The sequence below is a fragment of the Pelobates fuscus genome, chromosome 7 (assembly GCF_036172605.1).
Source record: "Pelobates fuscus isolate aPelFus1 chromosome 7, aPelFus1.pri, whole genome shotgun sequence".
Taxonomy (NCBI): domain Eukaryota; kingdom Metazoa; phylum Chordata; class Amphibia; order Anura; family Pelobatidae; genus Pelobates; species Pelobates fuscus.
Window position 1 is genome coordinate 97,912,544 of NC_086323.1, and position 11,661 is coordinate 97,924,204.

The window sequence follows — 11,661 nt, forward strand, 5'->3', positions numbered from 1 at the left end:
ACACACACACACACAATAACACACTACACATTCACAAACTTCCCCCCTCACACAAACACTACCCTCTCATATACACACTGCTCCACACACACATAAACTGCCCCCCATATACACACTGCCACACACACACATAAACTTCCTTACCATACACACAAACCGCACCCCTCACACACAAACTGCACTCATCACACACACAGCTCCCCTTACTCCCCACCAGGGAGTGTAATGCCCTATGTACCTGTGGCCAAGGAGGGGGGAATAAAATGAATTTTTATTTACTTATTTTTAAATGTAATAAATTATATTAAAAAATTATTTATAAAATAAATAAATAAAATCCACAGATACCTACCCCACATATTTACACACACACACACACACACACACAGCTTCCACTACACAAACACACACACTGCATTCACTAATAAAATACTCTCACTGCATCCACTACACACACACATATATATTCTTGAAAATATAAACAATTCTGACTGGCATGTATATTTTGTGCATTTACCTTAATAAAAAAAGATTTGCAAAAAAAATAAAATAATAAACATGTTCAGTTAACAGTAGATTTGTGTAGAAATAGTTTAATTTTATAAAACTGTAAATGTACAGAATATCGGTATCTGTAAATTATCGTCTGCTGGCCTGAAAGTTCACAGATTATCGGTATCGGCTCTAAAAAAATCAATATCAGTAGTTCCCTGGTGTTTAGAATATATTGTTGTAAGGAAACCTAGGATTTCCAATCCTCATTTGGTTGTTTCCTCCCGAACCGCCAGAGCATCAGTGGTTATAGCTCTCTGTTCGGTAGATGAAATAAACTAAATCCATACGAATACAATAGCTTTACAAGATGATTCCCTTAATAAAGCATACGAATCCCCAAACATCAGTCGAAGTCTAGAAGAAGGGTGCAACAGAACTGGCTTTTAATGACCACACACTGGCTTTTATGGGGACATCCCACAGGGAGGGACACAGTACAACCAATCATTTACAGGAAAAACGTAAAACACTCCCAGCACAAACATACAATTCCCTCCGCTAGTCCTGGAGATAATCAAGTCTGATAAAGTAATGACTTGATTATCTCCAGGCAGAAAAATAAAAATTTCCCCCAATATTCAGAACACCCCTTTAGGCATATGGTATCCCCACAAACAATGTGTCCCCTGATAGCCCCAATCTAGGTGACCAACATATTTAAATTTCTCAAAAAATATGGAAGTCTTTTGTGACCGGCCAACCGCGAGGAATAATTCCCAGAAAGGTTTCCCCTGGCTCTAAGCAGCGATTGTTCCCCTCATTCGAATGAACAAAAAGTACCGAACAGTGCTCTTCTAGCTGTTCGGGAAATAAAGATGCAGCGTTCGCTTGTTGAGACCGGTGTTCGGGAAGTCAAGTGTCCGATTTTAGTTCCAGACACTCAACGACCAAGTCCCGCTGCCTTTGTTAGCATAAAAAAAAGATGGCTGCAGTTTTCTCAGCCACGTGGCGTTCGGTAGTACGAATGCCGGCCGCACAGATAGAGGGTTCAATTGCGGCATTCTTTGAAGTTTAACGAGCCGGGGGTGGTCCCTGTTCGGTAGTTACATCTACCGAATGAATAGGGAAGAAATATTAAACATAAAAGATGGATTTCTTCACAATTGTCTGTGTGTGTAGTGTGTATAATGGAGGCAGTGTGTGTGGTGGATGCATTGTGTCTAGTGAATGCAGTGTCTGTGTATGTAGTAGTGTATGTGTAGTGCATGAAGTGTGTGTAAAGTTGGATAAATGCTGGTGGGGTGAGCAGTCTAAATTAAATTGGGTTATCCAGCCTCTTACCTGTGGGCTGGAATGGGGGAACAGTGTGTAGGAAGGTGACAGTATCGGGGGAACAGTGAGTAGGAAGGTGATAGTATAGATGGAACAGTGAGTAGGAAGGTGACAGTATAGGGGGAACAGTGAGTAGGAAGGTGACAGTATAGGGGGAACAGTGAGTAGGAAGGTGACAGTATAGGGGGAACAGTGAGTAGGAAGGTGACAGTATAGGGGGAACAGTGAGTAGGAAGGTGACAGTATAGGGGGAACAGTGAGTAGGAAGGTGACAGAATAGGGAGCAGTGTATAGGAAGGCTGTGGAGGCAGGATGTGAGTGTAACAGTGGTGGGAGGCAGTATGTGAGGGTGACAATGACAGTGTGGGGGTGACAGTGGGGGGCAGAGCATGAGGGTGACATTGGGGGCAGGGTGTGAGGGTGACTTTGGGGGGGTGGCCGGGTGTGAGGGTGACAGTGTTACATTGGGGGGCAGGGTGTGAGGATGACATTGTGGGGGTGGCAGGATGTGAGGGTAACAGTGTGACATTGGGGGGCAGGGTGTGAGGAAGGGTGTGAGTGACAGTGATAGGGTGACAGTGGGGGGCAGGATGTGAGGTTGACAGGGGGCAGGGTGTAAGGGTGACAGTGTGGGGTAATGTGTGAGGGTGACAGTGTGACATTGGCGGGCAGAGTGTGAGTGACAGTGTGACATTGGGGGGCAGGGTGTGAGGGGGCAGGGTGTGAGGGTGACTGTGTGACATTGGGGAGGCATGGTGTGAGGGTGACATTGTAGGGAGGCAGGGTGTGAGGGTGACTGGGTGACATGGGGGCAAGGTGTGAGGGTGACATTGTGGGGGTGGCAGGGTGTGAGGGTGACTGGGTGACATTGGGCGCAAGGTGTGAGGGTGACATTGTGGGGGTGGCAGGGTGTGAGGGTGACTGGGTGACATTGGGGGGCAAGGTGTGAGGGTGACATTGGGGGGCATGGTGAGGATGGTGACAGGCTGTGGGGAGGTCGGTTACATACCTTTTTCTTTTTCATTGATTTATTCCCTGGTGGCCCAGTGGGCTGGCTCTACAGGTCTGAAGCACCGCCGGGTGTGAGCTGCAGACCAAGTTCTTGCGAGCTTCAATTAGAGGTTACCACGGCAACGCTCAGGGAGCTCGCGAGCCCTCCATCACATGGTCTACAGCTCTGTACACGACCGGAGCTGCAGCCCGGAGGCTCCCCCTGGGCAGACTGATGGAGGGGCATAAAGGGCAAGCCGCCGGGCCCCCTCCTGGTGTCGGCCCTTGGTCATTGACCGAGGACCCGACGAATCAGTCTGCCTCAAGGTTTAGAGAGCCGCCTCTTCTGCACATATATGCAGCAGAGGCGACCCATTGAGGCAAAATGCCGCCCCTGTTAAAGTGCCGCCTGGGGCTTTTGCCCCAGTCCGTCCTATGGACGGGCCGGCCCTGCTTGGGAATCAATCAAAACAAGATATTTTAGCATACAAACAATACCAAAAGGTAACTGCAGTGTCTTAAAAGATAAAAAATGTCAACATAAAATTGCAATTCCACAAGCGAATTTAGCTACTGCTGATGATCTACCGGTATATAAATTAGAAAATGAAAGCACTAAAGGATAACTGTTCACCTTAAAACTATTTTTAGTATACAAATCTTTTCACCAAGTTTTTAAAGGAAAAAAAAAATGCAGCATTGCATATGTAAAAATAAATTAGAAAAACTGGGTCTGTCAGCTAGAGATGGTCTCTATTGTCTTCCCAGCTTCTGTGCACTGTCCAACCCAAGGTGCATGTATATGGCTGAAGGATCATGTTATATACTAAAGATAGGTTTTGAGGTGATTGTTGTCCTTTAAGAGGCGCAAATGGTCCAATGATGTTGCACTTTTTTTTTTTTTTTAAAGAGCACTCAAGCCCCCATACATTAATCTCAATGAAGTTATTATGGGGCTCCTGGGTGCTTTCTTACCTTATGGGGACAAACATGTAAACATTCTTCTCGGTGAAGGAATCCAAGCAAATTTGTGTGCCGGAGGGCCTACTTCCTGCCTAAATAGCAACTTCATGAGCTTAACCCCTTAAGGACCATACTTCTGGAATAAAAGGGAATCATGACATGTCACACATGTCATGTGTCCTTAAGGGGGGTTACTCCAACGTCCATGAACCACTTCTGCTTTTTGATGTTGTCATGGAGGAATGAATCCGTATGTGCTGTTTTAGCTTGAAACACTGTGCATCCAAAATTTTATTTGCACGTGTGTGCCGGCACACGTGACTTTTGCAGCCCGGAACTCATTCCGGACTGCCAAATGTCAATTCTGTACATATTTTACATTTGTCATCAGCGCGTTCTCTGCTTCTCCCCTCCCTCCCTTACGGCAGAACTCCAGTCTGCCTATATCCTCCGTTCCTCTCTCCCCGTCCCCTTGCCAGCTTAGACAAGCCACATTCTCTCTGAGCTGGTTGAAGTCTTTGATAGGACTCGCAATGGCAGGCGTGATGCCAGTAGAAGGCATGCTGAGTAATGCTAGCAGCATCAGGTAAATTATACCTTATTTTATTTCTTATTTTTAATGTTTAGAATGGGGGACCTAAAGAATAGTGCCTAATAGGGCATTATACGTTAAGAAAGGGGGGTGTAACTTTTTAAGGTGCTCTGGCTGGGGGTAAAAGTGTTCATATAAGATCCTTTGAGTTTTGAAGGTCATCACAGTCTTCATCATTACATACAGCATAACGTAAAAAGCAACTAACGCACGGGATTCAGAACTTCTCAAAGAACTGGACTGGTAAATTGCAGTGACTGCCGTGCATGCACTGTGTGTCCTAAATGTTTCCCTATGAAGAGCATATGCCTTAACACAGAGCTTCATAACTGATGACCTCACCAAAGGTATATCGGGATGCAGTGACAAGACTGTCTTGGCACTGGATTACAGGAAAGTGTAATGGCTTTTTAAATTAAAGAAAGGGAGGAATCAGTAATGTAAACAGATAAAGCAAAAGCTCAGACTTGTAGTTTTAGTGATCCATGTAAAAATATATATTTATTACACAGCAGGCAGATTCTGAACAGGTGGGGAATGTCCCGTTCCTTGTGTTTTAAGCAGTCGTACATTTTTCAGTTTCCCCCCCCCCCCCAAATTAAAAATGATGAAAGAAAAAACAAAAAATTTTAAAAGAGCCAAGATAGGGCATAGTGCTGTCTTTTGTCTATTAATTTTAAATCATCACCCATTGAATTGGTTTTTGGCAGAAAGTACAAACTGAAAATAATTATAAATTACTTGATGACTGAAACTGATTACATCAAGAACATGCAAAGAAAACAAAGAAGACAACAAGTGGCCAAGAAGGAGCCATTGATTTGTCACTGTGACCTGCACCCACTCAGGAGAGGCCTACTCCTGCTGAGAATTGCCCATTGTCTTCATGTTCTGTGGGAAAGTGGACCCACTGAAGGCAGAGCAGAAGCCATTTTAATAAATACCAAACAAAAGAAAAGTGAACATATGCATGCGCCAGTCAAGGAGATATCAGCCAGGGCAGTGCACCCATTCCCAGCAGGAGTGATATAAATTGCCAGGGTCAGAGGAATTTGAAATTCCACCATTTTCTAGGTCAACGCCATCAAAGCCACATTTCTGTAACACTGCTCCCTCACAATGTGTATTATTATTATTTTGTTATTTATATAGCACCAGCAAATTCCGTAGCGCTGTACAATGTATGACAGGGAGTGCCAAGTTATGATATCGCAGAAAATGCAGGATACTGAGCTAGAACAGGATAGGAAAAAGCTTTAAGTGGGTAGGGAAAAGGTCATAAATAGTGTAGAATATGAGCAAGGCTCATAAAATAAAAAAAAAAAAAAAAATCAGTTCCTAATTTGGTTTGACAGTTTTGAGACTCTAGTTCCACCAGCCCATACTTCTATTTAATTAATTCAAATATAATTTAATCTAATGTGGTTGAATCTGGTGATTGCATGTGTAAGCAGAAGTCAACAAAAAGACCATAGCAGGATGGGACACATGTGACTGTGTGTACATGAAGCTGGTACACACCATTTTTTGTCATGCAGATAGACACTAAGCCATTTGCATGCCCACTCAATATAACACCCCCATCCCAATTTCACGTTTTCAAATACTGGGACATATGATTGAAGAATAAAGGAGTGTAATAAGATCAAGCTAGAAAGAATAGAAAGAAATCGAGATGGAAGGGAACCCAAGGGGGAGAAAGTAACATAGCATATAGAGTTATAACAGACTGCAAGAAGGGGTAACATGTTAAAGGACCACTATATGCACCCAGACCACTTCAGCTTAATGAAGTGGTCTGGGTGCCAGGTCCATCTAGGGTTAACCCTGCCTGCTGTAAACATAGCAGTTTCAGAAAAACTGCTATGTTTATAATATGGTTAATCCAGCCTCTAGTGGCTGTCTCATTGACAGCCGCTAGAGGCGCTTCCCACTGTGATTTTCACAGTGAGAAGACGCCAGCGTCCATAGGAAAGCATTGAGAATGCTTTCCTATGGACTGACTGAATTTGCGTGCGGCTCTTGCCGCGCATGCGCATTCAGCCGATGACGACGAGAGGAGGAAGAGAGTCCCCAGCGCCGAGGGAACCCGGCGCTGGAAAAAGGTAAGATTTTAACCCCTTCCTCCCCCTTCAGCCCGGCGGGAGGGGGGCCATGAGGGTGGGGGGGACCTATTAACACTATAATGCCAGAAAAAGGGGTTTGTTTTCCTGGCACTATAGTGGTCCTTTAAAGGAAAAGGAAGGAAAAGTGATGGATGTGAAGTTAAATGGAAACAATAGATAATGGATTAAATGAACAGAGAAGGCAATAACTGGTGGTAGGAAGAGTATACAGACGAAGTTAAAGCAAGCCTGTCATAGCAGTTTCACCTAAACAAATAATAGTTCCTAAACTATGAATATAAACTTTATTTTAAAACTAGTGCATCAGCTTCAGAACAGAATGACATGTACGCCTCACTTTGCTCACCCCCGTCACCAAAAGCAAGATGCATTTGTTGGAAGAAACATAACTAATTACAAAGCATGAGCCGGTCAACTCCTCCTGTGGAGCCAGAAGAACTTGCAAGGAGCTTCTGTTAGCTACGTTGAACTAACCCTGGCCATGCAAGGCTGGCTCATTAGCTGAGAGCATCAGCTAAATGCTTTAAGTCAATGAACAAAGCCCTGCACCGTCAGAGGTGAGGAGAAGGTGACTGGCAGCTGGCGAGTGCCATCTGGTTGATGAACAGTTTGCCAATTTATCTGGATCCTGATGGGTGTTTATACTGCCACAAGAACCTGAAGTATATGTAAAAACAAAAATATAAAAAAAAAACTCCATACATATGCACAAAACAGTGCCTGAAAACTGACAGTCTCTGTGGACTTCCCCGCTTCACTCCCTAAATAGAATCAGGCAAGATGGTAGAGCTTAACTAAGTGTTTTCAAACACGACCTGAATAGAATCAGGCAAGATGGTAGAGCTTAACTAAGGGTTTTCAAACACGATCAGACCCAAGGTGCATGTATATGGCTGAAGAAACCTGTCATATACTAAAGGTAGGGATGATTTATTTATTTTTACATAAATTTAAAATATTGTATAAAAAAAGAGATCTGAGGTGATAGTTGCCATTTAAGCCCTGTCACAGACGGCCTGATCATTGGCTGAGACAGCCGACTGAGCACTCCCAGGAAATAAGCGTAGCGATTCACAGCCTGGTTTACCCAGCAGCAGGGTAGGCAGTGACTCGGGTAAATTGTCAAACCATTCTAAAACAGTCAGACTACTGACTGAGTCTGAGAAGGCAGCAGTGCACTCCTGGCACCATAACCACTTCAATGACTGTAGTGATTATGGTAGTTTGAATATTCCTTTAAATTACACTCACTGCATTATCCCCTGTCAGAAGCTGGTATGGAATACTGGTTTACAGAGTGTTATTTTCATAGTTCTGAAGCTTTGATACATCATACTATCTGTCACCACAAACTGATGTATGTACATGGGTCCAAAAGTAGGATTTTCATATGAATGACAAAAGAGTATGGTAACTTAATAAGTGGGAGAAACAAGTGGCATGACAAACTGTTAAGTGGGCACTACAACTAATATAAAAATAATAATGCAGACAGAACATTAATCATTTTGCAAACAGCCAACATGAACTTCACAAACAGCTCCTTACACTTACCCCCAATGATGGTCCTAATGAGAGATGCATGTCCTGGACAGTCCACCAATGTAAACTGCAGCTGCTTGTATCCGGTGCCAGCTAAATGATCTGGCATGGGCAGTGAGAAGGAGGAAAACCCTAGGTCCAGGGTGATCCCCCTCTCCCTACTCTGAGGATTCTTGTCAAAGGCCGCCGTGGACGCTGTGGTGCTCAGTGCTTTTGCCAGCGAAGTCTTCCCGCTGTCAATATGACCCAGAACACCCACATTAAAATTCAGTATTTCCCCCACAGTAGCCATGAGTACAGCGGTGCGTTCCAGCTTGGAATGCACAACTTCCGGGTACAGGTAGCTGCAGTTCAGCACCGGGGAGGAACGCAGAGCAAGGAAACTTTTGTTCCGCTTCAAGATAAATTTCGCTGATTTTAGTTTTTAATTTTGTTACAAAGCTTTTAATCAAGTATAAATGTTGAATGAAGCATGAAACTTATGGAAATAGTCCATTAGTTGTACTTATCGATGATTATTCTGCATAATGTATACACATATATCATATATATTATTTTTAAAATTATAGTTGCACATTATTATTTAGATTATTAAGTCTTTTGCAGATGTATTTATTTTATTTCCCGGTCTTTCTCAGTACTTCCATTGGAAAGTACCCCCTTCCTGGCTCTCTCCCAACTATAAAATAAATGTTTTATTTTATTTTTTAATGTAATCTCTGTCAAGGACCCATTATGGGGTTATTGTTGTTTTTATTTGATTTTTAGTTCTAAATTGGGAAGAGCGAAGAACTGAACAGATTGCACACTTGAGTCCTACATATTAGTTTTAGGTTTAGGTATATTCACAGGTATAGTGAATACACACCATTTGCCCTATTTATGTTTGTTCCCAGCATTATGTAAAAAAAAAATTTAATTAAAAACATCCATATGATTTGACACAACTCACTGTCTATTGAATATATCTTTAACTATTTCACCGGAGCATTTCAATAAACAGGGATTTGTAATTTGGGCCAGGGATGATGATTCCTATGCTGGCTATGCTTCATATGAGTCATTGTTTAGAGGTTGAGTTTCACATTTACACAAGCTACACAATAAGCAAATGAAACATGTTGATTTAATAGTCAATTAAACATATCACACTAAAAGCAAGAAAATTGGAAACTGTCACATCCATTTGTGTTTAAGGTAAAGCCAGTGGATATTTAAACCAGAGGCTTCCCTGTGTATTAGTGATTTCCAAGTTAAATCATTTTCCTGAAATAAATAAGCTATTCATTACTCTGGAGTGCTGTGCAAAGTCCTAGGTTCATGTTCATAAAAATGTACTTTTTGCTTCATGGAAATGTGATACTTGAGCGACACAAATACATTTTAAAGTTGAATGCATTAAACACTTGCCCAAGAGAAACATAACACTGACCTGCATAATACATTTTCCTTTATCATCCAAACTCTGTTTTCATTCCAATAGCAATTGTTTATAGAACTCACATTGGGAGTAGGAAGTAATAATGCTAGGAAAAATCGGGGTTAAATGTTCACGTCTCACACATATATTTTTATATTTATATTCACAAGAACTGATTCCAAAAATAACATAATTCTTGACAGTTTAAATCCATCTTGCTTCAGCAATATTTAAATTGTTGAGTGGAACTTGAGCATACCCTGTAAATCCAACTATTTCAACTATAAAAACAAGTAGGCCCCTAATCCCTACTTGGATATCACATGACGGTGCATGGAGCTCGGTAGTTATGTGGTTTTAAGGACAAAGTAATAAACCATTTGGAGAAACAAAAATCCTTATATGGGTAGGGTTATCTCCTCTGTGATCTGTGTATTTGTGGTGCTTTATATGAAAATTGTCATATAGGCAATCATAGTAGGATGACCAGATGTTCCCTTTAATCTGAATTGCCTGGGTTTTGTCATTCATAACTATTCTGCTACAATTCATAGTTTAGTGAATAAACCTAAGACCTTGACACAAAGATACATTTGTGATCTGTGCCCACAAGTATTAACCCACTTATCAAGGAGAAATGTTTCTTGGTTTTTTTTTCTTTCAATTTATATTCCATATACCTAATTATGAGGGCCTTTCCAATAAAACAACCATTGATCTGTATTATATTTGGGTAGTTTGCTATTGCAGTTTAGTCAGTTGGACAATGTTTACAGTTGTCAGTTTAATTGGTTTATTTCACTAAACTGTCAGGGCTATCTACTAAACTGTGAATAGTTGGGAACTGACAAGGAAAAATCAGATTGTATTGTATTAGATTACAATTTGCAATTTCCTGATGAATTCCTGATAAGTAATGCTTTGGTGCTAAACCCTGAGTAATCTGTGTTGTATTGACTGTGACGTTTTTAAATATGACCATCAACAAATTATGGAAAAATAGGTACGTTTTTTAAAGTTATTCCAAACCGCCTTTTTTGACTCCATAAAACATTTAAATCTTTCATGGTCATTTTTGTTCTCAGTTAAAGGTATTATGGATTTACTATAAACCCATGCACTGATATGTTTGAGGTTTAGCACAAGTAAATAGTTTACTTCATAAAAATACATAAATAAAACAAGTATGCAAGCTAATAGAAGATGCACTATTAACAGACACTAAAATCACGCAGTCCTCTTCATCTCAATTAAACTGCAGCAGAGGTGTCATATATGAAATATGAGGTAAGTAAACTATATGTAATTTAAGGGGGGAGCAGAGGTCAAACAACAGAAGGGAACTAGAGCTTTTCTTTAACTTTGCTCCTTCAACATCAATCGTAAATATATAGCATTAAACTTTCATCTACAGCAATACCCTGATACTGTGCTGTATAATTATTACAAATATAGTGAATTAGTGAATTAAAGAGCCACTGTTCCAAATGATTTAATTCTCAGAACCCTGCTTGCTGCTCCAACAGGTGTTGGTCCCTCCTCCCTTACTTTTGGACCTTTACATCTTTTTCGAAATATGTATTTCTCAAGGTGAGTCAAATCTTGTTCAAGCACAGCCCTCCTCACCTCATGTATTTTGTCTGTTGATTACTTACTTTTTATATATTCTCTCTGTATGAAGTGAAGCTCTAGGGAATATATTATTACTATAAAAATACTAATTATAATAATTAATAATAGCAAATGTTTTACAAGTGGTATATTAAAGGGACCGTATAGTCACCCAGACCACTTCAGCTCAATGAAGTGGTCTGGGTGCCAGATCCCTCAGGTTTTAACCCTTCAGATGCAAACATAGCAGTTATGTTTACATTTGGGGTTAATCCAGCCTCTAGTGGCTGTCTTCCGGACACCCACTAGAGGCGCATCTGCGACGGTGGAGGCATATTTCGCCTCCATCGCACAGAGCGTCCATAGGAAAGCATTGAGAAATGCTTTCCTATGGACACTTTGAATGCGTGTGCAGCACTTGCCGCGAATGCGCATTCGGCTCCGCTGACGTCGGACAGGGGAGCTAATGTCGGCGGGGGAGGAGAGGTCACCAGCGCTGAGGGAGCCCGACGCTGGTTAAGGTTTTAACCCCTTCAGCGCCACGGGAGGGGGACCCTCAGGGTGTGGGCACCCTCAGGGCACTATAGTGT

At 41.7% G+C, this 11,661-nt stretch overlaps 1 protein-coding gene across 1 annotated transcript in view; it reads right to left on the reverse strand.

Annotated features, from left to right (window-relative positions):
- Positions 1-8,352, reverse strand: part of EEFSEC (eukaryotic elongation factor, selenocysteine-tRNA specific) — a 182,378-nt gene extending 174,026 nt beyond the window's left edge. Inside the window, exon 1 of the mRNA XM_063427382.1 lies at positions 8,053-8,352. Coding sequence (XP_063283452.1) covers positions 8,053-8,332 — 280 coding nt within the window. The 5' untranslated portion in view covers positions 8,333-8,352. The remainder of the gene's footprint in view (positions 1-8,052) is intronic.
- Between the last annotated feature and the right edge of the window lie 3,309 nt (positions 8,353-11,661).